Genomic DNA, 23,592 nt, shown 5'->3' with positions numbered 1-23,592 from the left:
CCTAATCTTAAATAGGTACACAGATGGCCCAGCTCAGCATGGCTCGGCCCGACAAAGTCTCATTTATGTCAGATCTGGCCCTCAACACCCCTGCTCTAGTAGCTGACGAGATAGATCCTTCAGGGAACCCAGGTGCCGGAAAGTGATCAGGGGCAGAATGGAGCCTTGGCTCGAGGCAGCCCCGTTTGCCCAGCGTCATTTCTTTTAGTGCAGGGAGGGCACAGATGTTGGTATTCAAGAAAGCCGTCCCCATCAGGGAAGGGCTGTGGCTTAGTGGCAGAACATCTCCTTGGTGTGCAGAAGGTCGCAGGCTCGATTCTGCTGTCCTGGCACTCAGCTGGCTGTACAGCAGCGGTCCCCAGCCTCTTTGGCACCAGGGACTAGTTTTGTGGAAGACAGTTGTGTGATGGTTTCAGGATTGGTGTAGTGGTTAAGTGCGCGGACTCTTAAGAGAAGCCATGTTGGATAAGGCCAGTGGCCCATCCAGTCCAACGCCCTGTGTCACATAAGAATATAAGAGAAGCTATGTTGGATCAGGCCAATGGCCCATCCAGTCCAACGCCCTGTGTCACAGAGTGGCCAAAAAAATTAAATATATATATTGAAGCTGGCTTATGCTTATTGAAGCTGGCTATGCTTGTAGCCGCCGCCACCTCCTGTGGCAGTGAATTCCACCTGTTAAGCACCCTTTGGGTGAAGAAGTACTTCCTTTTATCTGTTTTAACTTGACTGCTCAGCAATTTCATTGAATGCCCACGAGTTCTTGTATTGTGGGAAAGGGAGAAAAGGACTTCTTTCTCTGCTTTCTCCATCCCATGCATCATCTTGTAAACCTCTATCATGTCACCCCGCAGTCGATGTTTCTCTAAGCTAGAGAGCCCCCAAGTGTTTTAACCTTTCTTCAGAGGGAAAGTGTTCCCTATGAACACAGGGCTTCTTTGGAGGCACATCGAGGCTAGCCAGAGCTTCCTGCTGGAATCTGTGCCATGCGTAGAGATGTAAAATTTCCGGAAATTTTGAAGCTTGGGGAAAAAAATGGAAATTTTTGGAAAAATTGAAAAAAACCTGCTACATTAGCGCTTCTTCTTTCTTTTCCAGATTGAAAGCCCTTCTGTTTCTTTAGGAACATAAACTAGGACCGTGGACAATTTTACTTGGCATGAAATGATCACAACTAGCATATTAAAAATATAGTGTATCCCAACAATGATTACAAACAGAATTTACTTTTTAAGTAATATTTATTTGTAATTGTAACAAACGGAGCAACACTCTCCTGAACTGTATACTAGTTTATGTGGAATAGGCAAAAAAAAAAACCCTTCCACAAAACAGTTTTTAAAAAGCCAGAAGTAACCATTATTCATATTTCCTCTCCACTATTAAATAAAAATAAAAAACATTCTCATAAAGAGAATTGAAGAGGGGGGAAGTGTCTCGAAGGGAATGCAGGACTAAGTTTCCACAAATGGGCATGACCTAGGACTTTCTTGTCCTCAGTGCACAGAAATTAGAATAATCTGATACCACACCTATTTTTTAGAAATGATGTGGAAAATATGTGAACACTTCGTCTTAAAATATTTTATTCATCCTGTTAAAATAAAACATTCCATAATCAATTTCTTTTATTTCTTTTTTCAATTTTTCCAATTTTTCAGAAAAAAAAAAGGTCCCCCCCCCCCCCCCCCCCCCGAATTTTCCCGGCTTTTTTCTGGGCCTTCGCATCTCTAGCCATGTGGTGCAACATTATTTACTCCCCTGGCTGCGTGAGCCACAAAGACCTCCAAGTGCCCAGCAAAGGCATCAAGATTCGCTACGCGGAGATAAGCAATGCCAAACTGCCTCTGTATGTCGTTTGCCCTGTCCTGGACGGCACAGGCGTTCCTGCTCTTGTCAGATTTCACAAGCTAATCAGGGTCAGCCCTGCTTAGTACTTGGATGGGAGATCACCAAGGAAATCCAGGGTCTGGACTGTCCATTCCTAGCTCTGCTTAGCTTCCAAGATCTGACAAGCTCATTATGATACACCATTTCCGTCAACTGAGGGGACCCACACAGCCTCCTATGATTTTTTGGGGAAACTGCGGTTATTTTTAATGATAAACATTCCCCCCAGATACCAAGTCTAGCTCGCCACCTAGCGGTGCATAACACTAACAGAGCTAGAACTCTGGGCTGCCAGACAGTTTTAGGATCTCCAGGCTATTCTACATGTAAGGCTGTAGGATAATTATTATTACCAGGTGTTCTAAAGATAGCAAGTGTCTAGGTCAGAGGTGGCCAAACTTGCTTAATGTAAGAGCCACGTAGAACAAACGTCAGATGTTTGAGAGCCACAAGACATGAACATCAGATGTTTGAGAGCTGCAAGAAAGGAAGGCAGGCAGGCAAATAGATGGGGAGGGAGAGCTGGAAAGAAAGCAACGTTAGCTTTAAATGCATTCTCCAAGCTGCTGGCTAGCTTGGCTTGGAGAAATGATTTAAAGAGGTAATGCTTCTCCAAGCCAACCGATAGGCTGGTGGGTTTGAGAGCAACACAGTACGTGTGAAAGAGACACATGTGGTTCCTGAGCTGCAGTTTGGCCACCCCTGAACTCGGCTTTGGGTTCACTGCTGTGGGGTCAGTTTTGTGGTGCAGAGGTAGAACTGGGACACCACTGAAGCAGGAACTGTGCATTATGAACATATGAAGCTGCCTTATACTGAATCAGATCCCGAGTCCATCAAAGTCAGTCTTGTCTTCTCAGACTGGCAGTAGCTCTCCAGGGTTTCAAGCTGAGGTTTTTCACACCTATTTGCCTGGACCCTTTTCAGTTGGAGATGCCGGGGATTGAACGTGGGACCTTCTGCTTACCAAGCAGATGCTCTACCACTGAGCCACCCTCCCTCCCTTAAAGTTGCCTTCGTTCCTTATGAACATATGAAGCTGCCTTATACTGAATCAGACTCTTGGTCCATCAAAGTCAGTATTGTCTTCTCAGACTGGCAGCGGCTCTCCAGGGTTTCAAGCTGAGGTTTTTCACACCTATTTGCCTGGACCCTTTTCAGTTGGAGATGCTGGGGATTGAACGTGGGACCTTCTGCTTTTGAGGTTTACCTTGACCTTTTGAGGTTTACAAGATAATGCATGGGATGGAGAAAGTAGAGAAAGAAGTACTTTTCTCCCTTTCTCACAATACAAGAACTCGTGGGCATTCGATGAAATTGCTGAGCAGACAGGTTAAAACGGATAAAAGGAAGTACTTCTTCACCCAAAGGGTGATTAACATGTGGAATTCACTGCCACAGGAGGTGGTGGTGGCCACAAGTATAGCCACCTTCAATAAGGGTTTAGATAAATATATGGAGCACAGGTCCATCAGTGGCTATTAGCCACAGTGTATGTGTGTATATAAAATTTTTTGCCACTGTGTGACACAGAGTGTTGGACTTGATGGGCCGTTGGCCTGATCCAACATGGCTTCTCTTATGTTCTTATGCTTACCAAGCAGATGCTCTACCACTGAGCCACAGCCCCATTCATGGCTCTCCAGGGTCTCAAGCTGAGGTTTTTCACGCTTATTTGCCTGGACCCTTTTCAGTTGGAGATGCCGGGGATTGAACGTGGGACCTTCTGCTTCCCAAGCAGATGCTCTACCACTGAGCCACAGTCCCTCCCCTATTAATCGCAAGGGAGGTTTGTTTCTTTACAGACAAAAGAGAAAACTGGCTGAAGCACATCACTTTCGAGAGTATTTTCAATTTTGATACTTCCCAGCATAAACAGGCTTTCCCCCAATTAGCATCTAGGTTGGTTGGAGGCGCACTCTCTCTCTCTCATCCACACCAGCCTGCCCTTCCCCAAGAGTCAGACTAAAGAGCATCAGTTCTGCTCATTACCAGAGACTAGCCAGACAGCTGGGTTCTCTCTACTCTACCGGAAGCAGAGCCAAACTGGATTCCTCGTCTGATGAAGTGTGCTTAAGAGAGCCCACGAAAGCTTACGTTCTGAATAAAACTCGGTTGGCCTTAAAGGTGCACCTTCACTCCTGTTTTGTTCCACTACTTCAGACCAATACGGCTGCCCACTTGGATCTATCTACCCCTCACTCTGTCCGCTCTTTCCCTGAGCCAATCAGGAGCACTCACTGCTCTCTTGCGGAGGCAGATCTCCACTCAGCCCTCCGTGTTTCCTGCCAACATTCCAGCCCCCTTCTCGAGGGTTCCCAGGTCTGTGCTGGGAAATACCTGGAGACTCTGGGGGTGGATCTGGAAGAGGGTGCGGTATGGGGGCAGGGGCCTCAGCATGGTACAATGGCATAGAGCCCACGCCTCACAGCAGCCACGTTCTCCAGGGGCAATATAAGGAAATAACCGGAAACAATGCAACTGTGCACAAATAGTATACTGTCTAAGTAATGTCCCCACAAAGTCTTTTCACAGCCTGGAAGTCGGCTTCTAATAGACACAGGTAGGTAAAATCCTTTGAACTCAGCATTCGACTCCAACGGCATGGTGAAAGATAGGAGGAACCGCTTATTGTGAGAGCCAGTTTGGTGCAGTGGATAAGTGCGTGGACTCTTATCTGGGAGAACTGGGTTTGATTCCCCACTCCTCCACTTGCACCTGCTGGAATGGCCTTGGGTCAGCCATAGCTCTAATAGGAGAGCCAGTTGGGTGTAGTGGTTAAGTGGCATGTCTCTTATATGGGAGAACCGGGTTTGATTCCCCACTCCTCTACTTGCAGCTGCTGGAATGGCCTTGGGTCATCCAGAGCTCTCTATCTGGGAGAACCAGGTTTTGATTCCCCACTTCTCCACTTGCAGCTGCTGGAATGGCCTTAGGTCAGCCATAGCTCTCTTATCTGGGAGAACCGGGTTTGATTCCCACTCCTCCACTTGCACCTGCTGGAATGGCCTTGGGTCAGCCATAGCTGTTGCAGAGCTGTTCTTGGAAGGGCAGCTGCTAGGAGAGCTCTCTCAGCCTCACTTACCTCGCAGGGTGTCTGTTGGTGAGGGAGGAAGATAAAAGAGACTGTGAGCTGCTCTGAGATTTGGAGTGGAGGGCGGGATATAAATCTAATATCATCTCCTTCTATCCAGGATTGGGGGCCTGCGCTTCCCTACAGCCCTGCTTCTTTCCCCATCACCCCCGCCAAGTCCTTGGCGACTGTTTCTCTTCTTCTGTGCCCAATGTGTGCAGATCTTGGACAAAGATGGCAACTGTCAGGATGTCTTGGAAGCATTCCCTGGAAGAACATCAAGGGCCGATCGTGCCTGCTGTTTTCAGGGGGCGAGAGAGCCGCAAGACGGGGACACGCAAACACGCACACCTCTTTGTCCCCGCCATTTGGAGACAAGGCGAGGAGAACCGTTTTAATAGAGAGTCAAATCCCTTAATCTCCAGATAGAAGCCAGCTGAACAGCCGAATGGCTAAAGGACACAGAATATCCTCGGGGCCGGGCTGTGCATCGCGTGTCCAGAGCCTTATTTAATCAGCTGCTGCCGTATTTATAAAAGGTGACTCAAGGCTAACCAGCAGCGGCCCTTCCTTCTTGCCCAGGCATGGCTTGCTGCATCATAGTAGGCCTCGGGCTCTGCTTTGTGCCTGGAAAGAGGCTTTTGGGGAGGTGGACTAAATGGGCTGTCCTATAGAGGACGGTGTGGAATTGTTTTCTGTGGCCCCAGAAGGTAGGAGCAGAAACCAGTGGGTTGAAATTAAATCAAAAGAGTTTCCTGCTCAACATTAGGAAGAACTTCCTGACAGAGCAGTTCCTCAGTGGAAGAGGCTTCCATGGAAGGTGGTGGGCTCTCCTTCCTTGGAGGTTTTTCAGCAGAGGCTGGATGGCCATCTGACAGCAATGAGGATCCTGTGAATTTAGGGGGAGGTGTTTGTGAGTTTCCTGCATTGTGCAGGGGGTTGGACTAGATGGCCCCTGGAGGTCCCTTCCAACTCTTCTATGAATCTAACAGGCTTCCTCCTCGGAGGTAGTGGGTTCTCCTTCGAGAGCCAGTTTGGTGTAGTGGTTAAGTGTGCGGACTCTTATCTGGGTGAACCGGGTTTGATTCCCCACTCCTCCACTTGCACCTGCTAGCATGGCCTTGGGTCAGCCATAGCTCTGGCAGAGGTTGTCCTTGAAAGGGCAGCTGCTGTGAGAGCCCTCTCAGCCCCACCCACCTCACAGGGTGTCTGTTGTGGGGGAGGAAGGGAAAGGAGATTGTGAGCCGCTCTGAGACTCTTCGGAGTGGAGGGCGGGATATAAATCCAATATCTTCTTCTTCGTCTCCTTCCTTGGAGGTTTTTAAACTGAGGCTAGATGGCCATCTGACAGCAATGAGGATCCTGTGAATTTAGGGGGAGGTGTTTGTGAGTTTCCTGCCTTGTGCAGGGGGTTGGACTAGATGACCCTGGAGGTCCCTTCCAACTCTTATGATTCTATGGCCTCTATGCTGCTTCCTAACTCTGTGATTCCCTGTTTCTGCCTGGAAGATATGAAGCTAATTTGGCACATTTGAAAACACTGCTTCGTTGACAAGTTTTGCTCTGGCGAGTGCATGCAAAAGTGGAACTGCAGGAAAAGCTGCCTTCAAGAGAAAAGCATGTAGGCCTTCCTTCCAGTCCCAGGTGAATAGCACACATTCAGGTGCGCTTCCAGAGGCTACACAGAAAGGAAAATTCCAGCCTGTTTTCCCTTCGATGCAGAATCATGATCAGAGAAGCTAGACTGGGCATGATTCTTCTTACCTTGCAACTATCAACAGCAGGGGCCTAGCTTATGACTCAGCTTATGAACCTGAAAAAGCAGAGGATCTGGACCTGTGGCATGGCAAGCTTAACAAAACAGCCTCCCTTTTTAATTGGGGGAAACCCAATTGGATCTAACCCAATGCATGCAGAAACACAGCACAAACTGGATTGGACCCAATCTATTTTTTTTCCAATTGCCCTGGGCCTATTCATTTAAAATATTGAGAAGATAATGCAAAAATTTTAAAGGATTATGATTATAAAGGCATCCCTCTGCCCCCCCAGCAATCCTCTCTTCACTTACATTTAACCAGGGTTGCCAACCTCCAGGTGGTAGCTGGAGAGTTCCCAGGATCACAGTTGATTTCCAGGCAACAAAGGTCAGTTAACCTGAAGAAAATGGCTGCTTTGGAAGGTGAGGTCCATGGCATTATACCTCTTTGAAGTGCTTCCCCTCCCCCATCCCTGCCCTCCACACACACACACATCCAAATCTCCAGGTATTTCCTAACCCAGTGCGAGAAAGCCTGCTTCCAACACACCCCATTATTCTCTCTTCTTCCCTAACCAAACTGCTAAGTGTACACAGGATGGCAGTCTCACAGTGCAATCCTAAGAACCCTTTCCCCCCTCCTCAATAGAATGGGATTTACTTCTGAGTAGACCATACCATGTGGCTTAGCGGAGCGTCTGTCTATTTGCCCACCCTCTGCTTTTCCTTGTGGTTCAAGGCAGCTTACAATAATAGGGCTTTTTTCAAAAACGCAGTTCCGGCTGGATTGGGATCAGAGGTTGTGGCCTAATAAGAAAATGAGTTCCTGCTGGGCTTTTTCTACAAAGCTCCTCTGATAATAGTTAAAATACTTTTTAAAAATTATTTTTTAAAACATGCTTAAAATGTTAGTACTCTTTGGTCATAAAGCTGCTTATTTGGTATTTCTCCTATGGGATCCAAGGAACTGGGCAAAGGAAGCGCTGGCTCTTTCCTTCCTTTCCCAGGAAGGGGAGGAGTCTCAGCCAACAGAAGGAAGTGAGGCTTGGCTCATTAGCTCTGCTGCGCGATTGAGAGAGCCTGGAAAAACAAGCTCCACCCCCCTTCCTTCCCAAGGGAGGAGCCTCAGCCAATGAAGAAAAATGAGGCTTTTCTCTGTAGCTCCTGTGCGATTGAGCAAGCCTTGCAAAGCAAGCTGTTACGCAGAAGGAAGCAAGAGAGAGGGAGAAGGAAGCAGATGACAGCCAGTTGCTGGAGGGCCTGATACAACCCGTGGGCTGCATGTTTGACACCCCCGGGTTAGAGTGTTGGATGTGGGGGACCAGATTCAAGTCTTCATTGTGCCATGGAAGCTTCCTATGTGACCGGGGCTGGTTGCAAGCTCTCAGCTCAACCTACCTCACAGGTTTGTTTGGAAGATGAAATAGAGGAGAGAACGATGTAAGCCCCTTTGAAGAGAAAGGAAGGGTATGAATAAGTAAATAGATAATTTTATCCACACCACAATCCTGTGGGGCAGGTGAAGCTGAGAGAGAGTGTGACTGGCACAAGGTCACCCATCAGGCTTCTAGCCGCTGCACCACATTCATTTGGATGCCCTGAAATTCCATTTCCTGTTGAACAATGGAAATTATAATTTCTGTCGCACTCCTAGAATAGGCCCAAACCCCCAGGCAAAGGTGTATACTAGCCAGAGTGTAAGACTTTTAACTGCAGAGTCCTGAGTTTCATTACAAATAAATATACAGACTTCAGCACATATTTAGAAAACGTAGTTTCTAAGAGGCCACACCAAGCCTCATCCCTTTAGGGTTGCCAAGTCTGATTCAAGAAATATCTGGGGACTTTGGGGGTGGAGTCAGGAACCACTGGGGGTGAAGCCAAGAGCCAGGGTGTGACAAGCACAATCGAACTCCAAAGAGAGTTCCGGCCATCACATTTAAAGGGACCGCGTGCCTTTTCAATGCCTTCCCTCCGCTGGAAATCATGCAAGACGGGCACCTTTTTGGGGGGCTCATAGCATTGGACCCCCAGGTTCAATGCGTCTGAAGATTGGAGGGTATTTTGGGAAGAGGCAATGAGATGCTATGCTGAAAATTGGTGCCTCTACCTCAAAAAACAGCCCCCTCCCCAGATCAATTCTCCATTATACCCTATGGAAATCGGTCTCCATAGGGAATCATGGAGTGCCCAGCAGACATTTTCCTCCCCTGCTTTCTGATGACCCTGAAGCGGGGGGAGGGGGGCCTCCAAACCAGGGAATCCCCTGCCCTCGCCTGGAGATCGGCAACCATAACTTCCCAGCGTTCATTTACTACAGCTGTACCCCTCCTTTCTCTCCTTGGGGGACCTAAGGCGGCTTACGTCGTTCTGCTCTCCATTTTATCCTCACACCAACCCAGTGAGCTTCCAGGGTACGGGTGGGGGATTCGAACACAGATCTCCCAGATGCAAGCAGCCCGACGCTCTTCCCCATTGCACCATACCGGCTCTCTACCCGCTACCCCGGCTGGAATTATCCGCAGCGCCGCGGTGCAACCCCCCCACCGTGCATTTCCCGGGTCTTTTGCTTTGCTCCGCATTGCCGCGTCTCCTTGCCCCGCCCCTCTCCCCTGTGGCCCCGCCCCCCAGCTGCCGCGGCGCTCCTCCTCCTCCCTCCCCGCGCGCGCCGCACAACCCCGCTCCCACCCGCCCTCCTCCCGCGCTCGCTGCCATTGGCTGCGTCGCTGAGGACCCCGGCCGGCGATTGGCCGGATTCGAAGGCGCCTCAGCCAGCAGGTTCGGGTGCGGCGGGCGAGGCCTGAGGCGGTGGCGGCTTCTCGCGCTCCTCCCTCGGCCTTCCCTCCTCCTCCTCCTCCTCCCGGCCGGGCTCGCCGCAGGGGACGGGCAAGGCAGGCAGCGACATTCGCCGGGCGGCGGCTCCTTCGCGGACCCCGGTAAGGGCGGAGGGGGCGGGGCCTCTTCTTCTCGAGGGGAGCGTGAGTGACAGCTCGGGGGGGGGCGAAGGAGGCGGGGCTCGCGGGAAGCGCAGACCTGGGAACAAAGCAGGAGTCAAGTGGCACCTTTAAGCCCAACCCATTGCTCTCTTTGGGGAGGGGGCTGCGGGTGGGCGTGGCCCCTCTTCTGCTGCGGCGGCGCGGGCTGGGAAGCGCCCAGGTCCGACAGGGGTGGGGAAGAGTGGCTCTCCGGATGTTTTTTTGCATGGCCAATGGCTGGGGCTGATGGGAGTTGTAGGCAAAAAAACATCTGGAGAGCCACTCTTCCCCACCCCTGGAAGAGCCAGGGGGAGAGCCCTTGCAACGTGGAGGGGAGGGGGCTTCGCAACCCCCCCTCCCTCCCTGCAGTTGCTTCGGTGCAAAGGAGAGGAGTCAAGTGGCGTGGTTCAGAATGCAAAATGGTACGCATTTGAGATCCAGTGGCAGAATAATAAAGTTAACTGAGCAACGCTTTGGTCTGCTTAGCATGAGCGTGAGAAACTAATAAAGCTGTGACACGTCAGAAGGTCTGTTAAGGGAAGGGACGGTGGCTCAGTGGTAGAGCATCTGCTTGGGAAGCAGGAGGTCCCAGGTTCAATCCCCGGCATCTCCAAAAACGGGTCCAGGCAAATAGGTGTGAAAAAGCTCAGCTTGAGACCCTGGAGAGCCGCTGCCAGTCTGAGAAGACAAGACTGACTTTGATGGACCAAAGGTCTGATTCAGTATAAGGCAGCTTCAGATGTTCAAGCTGGCCCAGGTTTTCTTGTAACAATAGACAGATCCAAGTGGGCAGGCAGCTGTGTTGGTCTGAAGCGGTGGGACAAAATAAGAGTCAAGCGGCGCCTTTAAGACCGACAAAGTTTTATTCGGAATGTAAGCCTTCATGTGCTCTAAGCACACTTCGTCCGTCGAGGAATCCGGTATGGTGAGCAGAGCTACGTATACCTCATAGGCAGTGGTTTAGAATGCAAAATGGTACAAATTTAAGATTTTTGCTTCGGTGCATGCCTTCTTCCCCCAGCCTCCCTTTCTCTCTAGGGTGTGTGCGGGGTGCTGGAGCCAAGTCTCTCTTGGAACAACCCTGCGAGGCTAAGGGAGGCCAAAGGAAAACCCAAGTGGGCGGCCGCGGGTTCAGGATTCGACGCTGGTGTCAGCGTGAGAACTTCCCAGGCCGAGGGAGTTTCATGAGGTGGGGGGATCTGAGCCCGCGACTGCAGTCACACTCATGAAATACTCCACTTTCCGTTGGTGTTCAGTGTACTTTCCAACCTGGTTTTGCCAGTTCACACAGTAAAATCTAGTTGTAAAGTGCACTGAAAGTGGATTATTTAGTGTTTGTGACTACAGCCGGCATGTCCCAGAGCAGAGCCCCACGCTGCTGCAGACGCTGGGTAGGAATTCCCCTGCCTTCTTGCCTCCTTTGGCCTGATGGGGAGAAGATGGGGGAAACGACAGCTGCCCACCCTGCATGTGACACACATGCAAATCTTTGGTCTTTAGTCGCACACACAAATCTTAACGCTTGAATACAAATCTTTATGATCCCTGTTTGCTTTTGCTCCTCTCCCGGCTGTGTCTTTGGATGGATGACTTCCCTCCTGCACGGTTTCTTCCTGTTTGGAGAGCCTTGATTCTGTGTGATAGATAGCTGTACTCGGCTGTCTGGAAATGTAACATTATGAGTTTCCCAGAGCTTTGTTTCTCTTTGTTTGGTCCGGCCGTCATTTGCTTGACATGCGTGTTGAGATTGACATCCCATCCCATCCCATGGACCTCCCCTTTTTCTTTTCATCTCTAAAACCCCTGAATGTGTGTTTGTTGGTAAACCATCTTAACTACTTTGTGTGTGTGTGTGTTGTAAACTTTTGCAGGGTGGTGGAGGCAGTTTGCAAAACACAACAAACCAGAATGCCAGCTGGGGGTGTGTGCAGATCAGGTTTCTAATTATCGCTCTTTGGGTGGTGGAAGGGAGGGATGAGCTGTAATTATGATAGGTGTTAATAGAAATGACAGGAAGTTTGCAGAAAGGGCCTGTGGAGGAACATCCTGTCTGAATTAGGATGGTCATCTGCCTTGAGACGCTGCTGTAGCTATGTCATCCCGGGAGGAAGTGGGGACTTCTGGGAGAGGCGTCTTTGTTGAAGCTCTGATCTGCGTATCGGCTGGGAAAGGCTCCCAGAAGTAGCAAGCCTGCGGAGATGTGAGTTTGGGCACACATTGTGGCTTTGGGTTAGAGACGTCTGGCTTTTTTGTTTCTGGTTACGTGGTTCCTTCCTTTCCTTGCAGCTGCGGCTGGCTCTTCTCCCTCCCAGCTTTTACAGGGATGGTTCTAGCATTGCATCAGAGGATATTTTGCGCTGTAATCCAGTCATACGGCCAGGGCGAGCGCTCATGGAACCGCTGCTTGAAGGGATGGGTGTGGTGAGCTGCAGGGATACGGCAGTAGCGGCAGAAGCCCGGCTGGCCTGTATGGTAACTCTGCCCACTCATCGGCGCTGGAGATCTGAACGGCAAGCTATTTATATAAACCAGGCCTAGCTTCAAGCTGGGCGCACAGATTTAGAAGGAGCAGTTGTCATATTTTAAGTATTAAATGCGTGTGGTATGAGCGCTACGCTGCCTTGGGTAAGTTTAGACACAGGGCCCTGCTGGTCTTGGGGAGGGAGGGCTTCTGCCGCACAGACTCACCCTGCCCCTCCCCTTCAAGCGCATACCATGCCTGCCTGTCTGCTTTGTCATGGCCACATTCACTTTTTGTTGGTGAGTCTTTGGAAATTAAAAACCCCCAAAGAGTAATTGTGTGTGTCTGTCTGAAAGGCAGAATGCCCAGGAGTTTTGGGGACTCTTGATAGTTCTTTAAGGTACTGGAGCATTTGGGGGGGTCTTCAGATTAACGCTCCTGACTTGGCTAAAGTTAAGTCTCTGATTCTTTTCCCTCCATCCTGTGTTGGTTGAGTGCATTTGTGACCCTCTTGCTTTTAGAATTCTGACTGCTTAAATATTCTTATTTGGCTCTGATTGAAATAATCCTTCATGCAAGGGAAGGCTCTGAAAAGAAAATTAATTTGTGTTGGCTTGCAAATGAGTTGACTTCTGAAAATGCGAAGGGGAGCAGCTTAAAGCGAGGTACTGGAGTGACAGCCACCTCAATTCCCTAAATAAGTATGAAAACTGTTTAAAATTTGTGAGCTGCTTTTGACACTGGGGCATGAGAAGCACATCTGTGTCCAGTCGGGGAATGTAGCACAAGCCTGGCTATTTGTTGTTTAAGCTGCTCTGTCCCAAGGTCTTACGGTGGATAATGGATGTTAAAAATGTTTGCTAGTTCAGAATTGTCATTTCATGGAGAAAGTGATATAGTTGCAACATTTATATCATTCCATTAACTGGTACTCTTTACACTTCTTTATGGGATTTATAGTGCAGTCCTAAATGGGGTTACTCCAGTGTAGGCCAACTGAAGTCTGCACAGAGCTACAGTGTTGATTTCTGAAATCTTGGCTGTCCCCTGTTTGACGTGGCCAAACTGTGTTTTGGGAGCTACATGTGGCTCTTTCCACATACTGTGTGGCTCTCAAAGCCCTCACTTCCCCATCAGCCAGCTTGGAGAAGGCAGTCTTCTCTTTAAATCACTTCTCCAAGTCAGCTAGCAGAGAGGGAGAATACATTTAAAGTTAAAGTTGCTTTCTTGCTGCCTCTCCCTCTCTCCCCAATCAGTTTGCCTGCCGGCTTACCTACCTACATGTGACGTTCATGTCTTGCGGCTCTCAAACATCTGACGTTTATTCTATGAGGCTCTTACGTTAAGCAAGTTTGGCCATCCCTGCTCTATATCTTGTTCTGTAATTGCTGGATGTTAGTGATCTGTAGTGATTTTGTGAAATGGGAAGTGCGATGACTGATGCTTGTCTAGAAAGGGACATATGTGGTGGACTTGTGATAAAGCGAAAGAATTTTGGCGGATGATACAACAAGAAATCTCCAAAATTCTGGGCTACGACTTTAAGAAAACTGCAGAGACTTTTTTGCTTGGATTACAATTAGAAAAATTTCCAAAGGAAGACAGGACTGTAATTTGATACTTGCTCTCAGCTGCTAGGACATTGTATGCGCAGCTGTGGAAATAAGAAAAAATACCAGAGAAATGGGACTGGATTGTGAAAGTTTTATCGTGGAGTGAGAGGGACAAATTAACTAAAACCTTAAGAAATTATGATTTAAATATATTTAAAAAGGAGTGGAAGAAATTTAAAGGATAAATAGAGAAAGAGTGGAACGTAAAAAGACACTGGACAATTTTTTAGCATGAATGAGAAGAAAAAAAAGTAGTGAACTTTGATTGGTTAGGGGTACCTTTAAAATTGAATTTAAATATATAACTTCGGGGAAGTCTAGTAATGGAGGGAGGGGGGGGTTGAAATATCATATGGGTTAACGATAGAAAAGAGATAATTAAATATTGTAACCATATGTTATTAATAAATTTGTAAAACATAGAAAGGGACATTCTGCGCATGCTCAGAGGTGTAGTGGTGCCTTTGGGTTAGAACAAGCCCTTCCGGTCATTTCACTGCTGTGTGGCTCCTGGTGCTTGCTTGAAGTTACTCAGTGCTGTTGGAATCTGAAAACATTCTGGAGCGAACGGTTTGTGAAACCGGGTGCTGGAGGAGAAGAAAAAAAGTGAATCAGGAAACATTGAAGAAGTGCCAAGGTGGGACATTGGGGGTGAAGAAGAAGAGGAGAGTACCATGATGGGGGCGTGGCCTTTGAAGCACAGAGACTAGTCCAACATATAACAGAAGGGACACGGGAAGGAAGAAGAATGAAGAAGATTTTGGATTTATATCCCGCCCTCCACTCCGAAGAGTCTCAGAGGGTCTCACAATCTCCTCTACCTTCCTCCACAGACACCCTGCCAGAGCTATGGCTGACCCAAGGCCATTCCAGCAAGTGCAAGTGGAGGAGTGAGGAATCAAACCCAGTTCTCCAAGATAAGAGTCCGCACACTTAACCACTACACCAAACCGGCTCTCCGGCCCACAAAATTAGACACAAGAGGAGAAAGGCGCGGAGACAGATGCTGACCTGGAAAGGCTTGCGCGAAGCAGAACAGAGCGGACAGCTGTCAGAGGACAATCTGCAGATTGAAATATCTGGCAGATTATTAAATCAGGGTGTAGCTGCTGCTTTAATAATTTAGGGGTGGTATAGCGGCCTGAATAGCCCTGGTTGGACTGATATTGTCAGAGGTTGGATGCTAAGCTACAGAGCAAAGCCTGGGTCCAGTAGCGCCTTTAAGACCAACACAGATGGCATGCACACGGAAACCTCTACCCAGGATGAAACTGTGTTGGTCTTAAAGGTGCCACTGGACTCAGACTTTCAACCCTGCTTAGTATGTTTGGCCTCTTATGGTAATGGAAAGGACGTACATATAATGAAAGAATAAAATTCATTGGTCCTAAAGGATTCCACTGGACTCAAACTTTGTTCTGTTGCTTCAGACCAATATGGCTATCCATTTAAGAAGAAGAAGAAGATATTGGATTTATATCCCGCCCTCCACTCCGAAGAGTCTCAGAGCGGCTCACACTCTCCTTTACCTTCCTCCCCCACAACAGACACCCTGTGAGGTAGATGAAGATATTGGATTTATATCCCACCCTCCACTCCGAAGGGTCTCAGAGCGGCTCACAACCTCCTTTCCCTTCTTCACCCACAACAGACACCCTGTGAGGTAGATGAAGATATTGGATTTATATCCCGCCCTCCACTCCGAAGAGTCTCAGAGCGGCTCACACTCTCCTTTACCTTCCTCCCCCACAACAGACACCCTGTGAGGTAGATGAAGATATTGGATTTATATCCCGCCCTCCACTCCGAAGGGTCTCAGAGCGGCTCACAACCTCCTTTCCCTTCTTCACCCACAACAGACACCCTGTGAGGTAGATGAAGATATTGGATTTATATCCCGCCCTCCACTCCAAAGAGTCTCAGAGCGGCTCACACTCTCCTTTACCTTCCTCCCCCACAACAGACACCCTGTGAGGTAGATGAAGATATTGGATTTATATCCCGCCCTCCACTCCGAAGAGTCTCAGAGCGGCTCACAATCTCCTTTATCTTCCTCCCCCACAACAGACACCCTGTGAGGTAGATGAAGATATTGGATTTATATCCCGCCCTCCACTCCGAAGGGTCTCAGAGCGGCTCACACTCTCCTTTACCTTCCTCCCCCACAACAGACACCCTGTGAGGTAGATGAAGATATTGGATTTATATCCCGCCCTCCACTCCGAAGAGTCTCAGAGCGGCTCACAATCTCCTTTATCTTCCTCCCCCACAACAGACACCCTGTGAGGTAGATGAAGATATTGGATTTATATCCCGCCCTCCACTCCGAAGGGTCTCAGAGCGGCTCACACTCTCCTTTACCTTCCTCCCCCACAACAGACACCCTGTGAGGTAGATGAAGATATTGGATTTATATCCCGCCCTCCACTCCGAAGAGTCTCAGAGCGGCTCACACTCTCCTTTACCTTCCTCCCCCACAACAGACACCCTGTGAGGTAGATGAAGATATTGGATTTATATCCCGCCCTCCACTCCGAAGAGTCTCAGAGCGGCTCACACTCTCCTTTACCTTCCTCCCCCACAACAGACACCCTGTGAGGTAGATGAAGATATTGGATTTATATCCCGCCCTCCACTCCGAAGAGTCTCAGAGCGGCTCACACTCTCCTTTACCTTCCTCCCCCACAACAGACACCCTGTGAGGTAGATGAAGATATTGGATTTATATCCCGCCCTCCACTCCGAAGAGTCTCAGAGCGGCTCACAATCTCCTTTATCTTCCTCCCCCACAACAGACACCCTGTGAGGTGGGTGGGGCTGGAGAGGGCTCTCACAGCAGCTGCCCTCTCAAGGACAACCTCTGCCAGAGCTATGGCTGACCCAAGGCCATGCCAGCAGGTGCAAGTGGAGGAGTGGGGAATCAAACCCGGTTCTCCCAGACAAGAGTCCACACACTTAACCACTACACCAAACTATCTCTTAAATATAGGGTTGGCTAGTTCTCGGATGGGAGAACACCAAGGAAGTCCAGGGCTTCTATGCAAGGAAGGCAACAGCATCCCAGCCCTTCTCATCTTTTATCTTGGAACACCCCCCCATGGTCATAGAGTTTTCATGAGTCAGTTATAATTTGATGGACGTTACAGTTATTGTAACGTGCATATCTATTATTCAGCCAGTTCCATGTTTACATCTTGAGAGCCAGTTTGGTGTAGTGGTTAAGTGCACAAACTCTTATCTGGGAGAACTGGATTTGATTCCTCCACTTGCAGCTGCTGGAATGACCTTGGGTCAGCCATAGCTCTTGCAGGAGTTGTCCTTGAAAAGGCATCTTCTGGGAGAGCTCTCTCAGCCCCACCCACCTCACAGGGTGTCTGTTGTGGGGGAAGGAGATAAAGGAGATTGTAAGCCACTCTGAGACTCTGATTCAGAGAGAAGGGCAGGGTATAAATCCTACAGTTGTCTTTTCCTTCAGTCTTCTTGAAAGTTATTCCCTGCTAACATAAAGGAGGTGAGTGGTCAACGCTGCTAGATCCCTTGAGTTGGCTCCAGCTTCCTCATCATTGATCTGTGGTGTCATTGTGTGTTATGTTGTGTGAGTATGTGTCAGTTTTTAGAAGTAGTTTGAACTCAACCAGAGTAAGCTCTCTTTCCATCCCAGATGTGGGATGGCAGCGGCCCAGATGTGGCTTCTTCTCCCGCTCTGCTGTCCTTGAAGAATCCGCCTCCTCTTCCAGTTTGGTGTAGTGGTTAAGTTTGGCGTAGTGGTTAAGTGCGCGGTTTGCCATTGCCTTCCCCAGTCCTCTACACTTTCCTCCCAGCAAGCTGGGTACTCATTTTACCGACCTCGGAAGGATGGAAGGCTGAGTCAACCTGGAGAGGCAGTTTGGTGTAGTGGTTAAGTGTGCGGACTCTTATCTGGGAGAACTGGGTTTGATTCCCCACTCCTCCACTTGCACCTGCTGGAATGGCCTTGGGTCAGCCATAGCTCTGGGGGAGAGGATGTCCTTGAAAGGGCAGCTGTTGTGAGACCCTCTCAGCCCCATCCAGCTCACAGGGTGTCTGTTGTGGAGGGAGAAGATATGGGAGATTGTAAGCCGCTCTGAGTCTCTGACTCAGAGAGAAGGGTGTGGTATAAATCTGCAATTCTTCCTCCACCTCCTCCTATCATCATGTTCCAGAGGCCTTCTGAAAAATTGTGAAGCAGCTTGTGGGCCAGCCAGAATGCTCCCGTGGCTGGATGGTGCCCTTTTGGCTGTGATTTCCACACCTCTGAGCTGGGCTCTTGATGAGTTTCTCTTAACCATACACATATATGCATGGCTCTGGCTATGTATGCATGCCCACAAAGGCTATGTACGTGTGGCTCGAACGATGTCTTGCAAGGCACCTGCTGCTGCTGTTGTCCTTTTGCTGCTGCGTGTGTGCTTGTGCATACGGGCCCTTTGTGTCCTCCTTGCTACTGAGCAGTCGCCAAGTCTTGTGCTGCTGGCATAAAGGGCTTTACAGCGATTGTCCGGTTCTCGCCTTGCCCATTATCGCTTGTGAATGTCCTGTTTATTTCTTGTTCCCTGCATTTTGGCATGCTACTCTCTTGAGGTCTTGTCTTTGTATTTCTTGTTAGACTGTCTGATGTTGTTTATGTCTTTGACTTGTAGGATCCAGAGCCAATTTGCCTGTTGATTTATTGATTCTTGCAATTCTTTGGATCCATGCAGTAGCTTTGCAGTGGAGAGCCAGTTTGGTGTAGAGCCAGTTTGGAGAGCCAGTTTGGTGTAGTGGTTAAGTGTGCGGACTCTTACCTGGGAGAACCGGGTTTGATTCCCCACTCCTCCACTTGCACCTGCTGGCATGGCCTTGGGTCAGCCATAGCTCTAATAGAGAGCCAGTTGGGTGTAGTGGTTAAGTGCCTGGACTCTTTTCTGGGAGAACCGGGTTTGATTCCCCACTCCTCCACTTGCACCTGCTGGAATGGCCTTGGGTCAGCCATAGCTCTGGCAGAGGTTGTCCTTGAAAGGGCAGCTGCTGTGAGAGCCCTCTCCAGCCCCACCCACCTCACAGGGTGTTTGTTGTGGGGGAGGAAGGTAAAGGAGATTGTGAGACCCTCTGAGACTCTTCGGAGTGGAGGGTGGGATATGAATCCAATATCTTCTTCTTCTTTGCCAGTTTAGCTTTTCTCTTTGTCCCCCCCCCCCCGCACCTTCCTCTGGGCAGTGCCTCATTGCCGCTTGAGTTATTAAAAGGACGCTCGTTAACCTAACCTCATAAAGATCAGGGTGGGGAGGAGGCAGCTTTCTAGTTTTTTTGAGCTTAATTAGCAGCACTGCATCTGGTGAGCAAGAGGCCCAAGGTCTGCTGAAATCCAAGCAGGTGGGTGCCTTCCCTTTGAAACCACCTTAATTAAGCTTGTTGGGCCGAGAGGTGCATTGTTGCTTCTGTGTCGTCCTTGGCAGTGACTCAAAGGCAGAATTATTTAAACCAGGGGTGTCAAACATGTGGCCTGGGGGCTGAATCATGCCCCCAGAGGGCTCCTATCAGGCCTGTGAGGAACTCACTGTCATCTGCTTCCTTTTCCCTCCCTTGCTTCCTTCTGCATCACTGCTTGCTTTTTCAGGCTTGCTCAATCGCACAGGAGTTACAGAGCAAGGTGGGGGAAGGAGAGGTAGCTTTGCCAGGGTCTCTTAATTGCATAGCAAACCTAGTGAGCCGAACCTCTCTCCCTTCTGTTGGTTGAGGCTCAGCAAGCCAGTGAGGTGGATTAGGCTGAGTGTTTGTCTGTGTCCTTTATGAAGTTTATATCTCCCTGACCTGGCATTACATTTTATGACCTGGCCCGACAAGGTCAAGAACTGGCCCTCATAGCAAATGAGTTTGACACCCGTGATTTAAACCATGCTGGAAATTGATTATTGTCTCTAAACAGACGAGGATTGGTGCTGTTTTGTATTTCAGCGGCATCTCCCATGTGCCTTGTTCTGAAAGAACGCTGTGCTCCTGAGAGTGTCCAAGTGGCTCGTTTTTTTCACAGTTGCATTGGTTTCTTTGCCTTGTTTTGGGCAATGAAATCTTCATACGGTGTAATGATGGAAGTTGTTTTGTGTTCCATTGAGTGGAAGCAAAACAGGACATAAATATTTTAAATGTAGTAAATAGATGCATATTTCTCTTTTGTCTAGGAAATGCATGGAGCCTTTCTGCCCCATTAGGATCACCAAGGCTGCTAACAATTAAACAACATCAAAAGAGTCTTGGAAAAACCAAGTTGGGGAAGCACTTCCTTTTTAGCTCTCTCAACTGCACCAACTGGCCACCTACCTAGATTGTGCTCTATTGCTTTAAGGGTAGGCTACTGTAATACATTACTCTTGGGGTTGCCCTTGATAACTGTTCCGAAACTTTAGTTGGTACAGAATGTTGCTGCTGGATTATTGATTGGTTTACACTGGTGTGATTGTGTAACACTCGTGTTCTGGCAGCTTCATTGGCTACCTGCTTGTTTCTGGACACAGTTCAAAGCACCTTCAAAGCCCTTCGTGACCTGGGATACACTTATCCCGTGGGCTGCCTTTCCCTGTATGATTCTGTGCCAGATAACATCATTGGGCACCTCATGTTTGGCAGGCCTCTGTATTTGGAAGGTGTGCTGTTTTAGAGCCAATGTTCGTTTTCATTGGCTGTGTCCACCCTTGGAGCAGGTACAGGGAGTTCCAGCACTGCTTCTCTTCCATAAAAGGTGCAAAGGGGAATTATTTCAGTGCACTTTTGGGGAAATTTATTTATTTTATTATATTTATATCCTGCCCTCCCCTGACGGGCTCAGAGCGGGTAACCGCAGTTAGAGCAACATGTAATTAAATCGTTACAATAAAATCATTAAAACATCTCAAACGTATGCAGTACCTAATGAATGTCTCTAATTGGCAGCTGGTGGTGGTATATATGGCTCAGAGCTGCAGTACTGCGGTCTGGCGCCAGGTTAACTCAGCCTTCCATCCTTCCGAGGTCAGTCAAATGAGTCCCCAGCTTGCTGGGGGGGAAAGCATAGATGACTGGGGAAGGCAATGGCAAACCACCCCGTAAAAAGTCTGCCGTGAAAACATTGTGAAAGCAAAGTCACCCCAGAGACGGAAACGACTGGTGCTTGCACAGGGGACCTTTCCTTTTAAGAGCCCTGTGGCGCAGAGTGTTAAAGCTGCACTACTGCAGTCCTAAGCTCTGCTCATGACCTGAGTTCGATCCCCGGTGGAAGCTGGGTTTTCAGGTAGCCGGCCCAAAGTTGACTCAGCCCTCCATCCTTCCGAGGTCGGTAAAATGAGTCCCCAGCTTGCTGGGGGGAAAGTGTAGATGACTGGGGAAGGCAATGGCAAACCACCCCGTAAAAAGTCTGCCGTGAAAACATTGTGAAAGCAACATCACCCCAGAGTCAGAAACGACTGGTGCTTGCACAGGGGACCTTTCCTTTTAAGAGCCCTGTGGCGCAGAGTGTTAAAGCTGCACTACTGTAGTCCTAAGCTCTGCTCATGACCTGAGTTCGATCCCCGGTGGAAGCTGGGTTTTCAGGTAGCCGGCCCAAAGTTGACTCAGCCCTCCATCCTTCCGAGGTCGGTGAAATGAGTCCCCAGCTTGCTGGGAGGAAAGCGTAGATGACTGGGGAAGGCAATGGCAAACCACCCCGTAAAAAGTCTGCCGTGAAAACATTGTGAAAGCAACATCACCCCAGAGTCAGAAACGACTGGTGCTTGCACAGGGGACCTTTCTTTTTCCTTTCCCTTAACTCTTATGCATTTTTTTTTTTTTTTTTGCATTTCAGTTGTGTATGTTTAAATCTTGTGAGTTGCCGTGGGTGTTATAGAAAGTTGGGATATAAATATTTAAAATAAATGCATCTTAAAACCAATTAAAACCCGTAGAATTAGTAATGTAAAGGTCATTTGAGTTGCATTGAAAATTTTATTAGGCGCGTGGAGTGTTCAGAACATTAAAAGGTGACCTGGCTGGTTTCACGTCCTTTCTAGGTTTCAGCTGTAATTTTTGCAGCCCAAATACAGTGTGCGTTCGACTGATAATTACGTATCCTGCCGGGCGGGGCAAAACAGTTCTTGGGCTACAGTTTCACTTTCTGTTGGAGCTCAAGGCTCTTTGCTTTGCAGTCCCAGCCTGTTCCTTTTTCATGGCGTAGCCTGCTGAATCACCGCTTCAGTAGGTGAACGCAATCAGAGCGTTTCAACATGAGCTCAGGTGGAAGAGAGCGTGGGTTTATGATTCACCCTTCATCTGTATTGCGAAGTGTTTGTGTTTTTGCACCTCGGTACCAGCATTGGGAGGCGCAGAATCTCCTAAGCAGCTGCATTTTGGTGCCGTTAGGGCAAAGCGAGCAACAGGGAAGGCAGAGCAAATGAAGAGCAGTTTGGCAAAACACAGTGGAAAGAAGAAAGGGGGAAAAATAGATGTCTGAGGTCAGCCATTCTGCTAGGCCATGCACTGCTACTAATATTGGAACTGGTCTTGGGCAAGGATGACGGTGCAGATATTACTGCAATGTCCAGCAGTAGTTTGATTTTGTTTATATATAGATTGACATTTCAGTTACTAACGTGTTAGGATTTCTTTTTTAAAATAAAATTATATCTGAAATGCTCAGGGGCTCCCTCTCCTTGGTCTGTTGCATTCAAGGTAATGCTTGGGATGGAGAAAGTAGAGAAAGAAGTCCTTTTCTCCCTTTCTCACAATACAAGAACTCGTGGGCATTCGATGAAATTGCTGAGCAGACAGGTTAAAACGGATAAAAGGAAGTACTTCTTCACCCAAAGGGTGATTAACATGTGGAATTCACTGCCACAGGAGGTGGTGGTGGCCACAAGTGTAGCCACCTTCAAGATGGGTTTAGAGAAAAATATGGAGCAGAGGTCCATCAGTGGCTATTAGCCACAGTGTGTGTGTGTGTATATAAAATTTTTTGCCACTGTGTGACACAGAGTGTTGGACTGGATGGGCCGTTGGCCTGATCCAACATGGCTTCTCTTATGTTCTTAAGGTGCCTTGCTTTAATTTGGGATTTTGTGTGGTTTTTAAAGCGATGGCTATCCGCTCGGAGTCCTTGAGATGTCGCCGTGGTGCCTCCTAGTGAGCGGTTCCTTATGAGTCACTGCCTGCATTCCAGGAAATTGTGCTTCAAGGTGGGTGGAGCTTCAGCTGTGGCTGTTTTCAGCCCCTGATGGTTTTATGGGCTCCTGCATCAAAGCCTTGCTCGCCCATGAGTACCCCACTGCACTCTTGACTGCTAACGTTCTTCCAGTCTTTGGTTTTAGACAGATGGGTTAGATAATTCTCCTGGCGCAGGGAAGCTTGCTGACAGCCTTGATTTCGACGACCAAGCCTGTACTTAAATTTGAGGCCCCAAATACTGTGGTTGTTTTGGTGGTTACCCTTTTCCTGTAGAAAGCAGATGGGTCGTGATGTAAAACTGTAGAAATAGAAAGATCCAAGCGGGCAGCCGTGTTGGTCTGAAGCAATAGAACAAAGCAGTGGACAAGTGGCACCTTTAAGACCAACTAAGTTTTATTCAGGATGTAAGCTTTCGTATGGTCTAAGCAGACTTCATCAGACAAAAATGTCTGATGAAGTCCGCTTAGAGCATACGAAACTTACATCCTGAATAAAACTTAGTTGGTCTTAAAGGTGCCACTTGTCCACTGCTTTGTTCTGTAGAAACAGAAGTATCCTAGCGCAACACCACCCATCCGAACGAGAGGGAAGTTCATTGTTAAGCTAATGCACATATTAGGGTTTGTAGAATCTTTCGGGATCAAGTGCCGTGTTCT

General features: G+C 48.6%; 2 protein-coding genes across 2 annotated transcripts in view; both read right to left on the bottom strand.

Moving 5' to 3' along the window:
• Window positions 1-9,304, bottom strand: part of CDC25A (cell division cycle 25A) — a 44,579-nt gene extending 35,275 nt beyond the window's left edge. Inside the window, exon 1 of the mRNA XM_060248250.1 lies at window positions 9,220-9,304. Coding sequence (XP_060104233.1) covers window positions 9,220-9,304 — 85 coding nt within the window. The remainder of the gene's footprint in view (window positions 1-9,219) is intronic.
• A 185-nt stretch (window positions 9,305-9,489) lies between these two features.
• The window catches only part of LOC132578311 (FAST kinase domain-containing protein 4-like), a 52,529-nt gene continuing 38,426 nt past the window's right edge, over window positions 9,490-23,592 (bottom strand). Inside the window, exon 8 of the mRNA XM_060248249.1 lies at window positions 9,490-9,755. Coding sequence (XP_060104232.1) covers window positions 9,490-9,755 — 266 coding nt within the window. The remainder of the gene's footprint in view (window positions 9,756-23,592) is intronic.

The sequence above is a fragment of the Heteronotia binoei genome, chromosome 10 (assembly GCF_032191835.1).
Source record: "Heteronotia binoei isolate CCM8104 ecotype False Entrance Well chromosome 10, APGP_CSIRO_Hbin_v1, whole genome shotgun sequence".
Lineage (NCBI taxonomy): Eukaryota > Metazoa > Chordata > Lepidosauria > Squamata > Gekkonidae > Heteronotia > Heteronotia binoei.
Note: the sequence above shows the minus strand (reverse complement) of the source record. Positions and strands in the feature narration are given on the sequence as shown.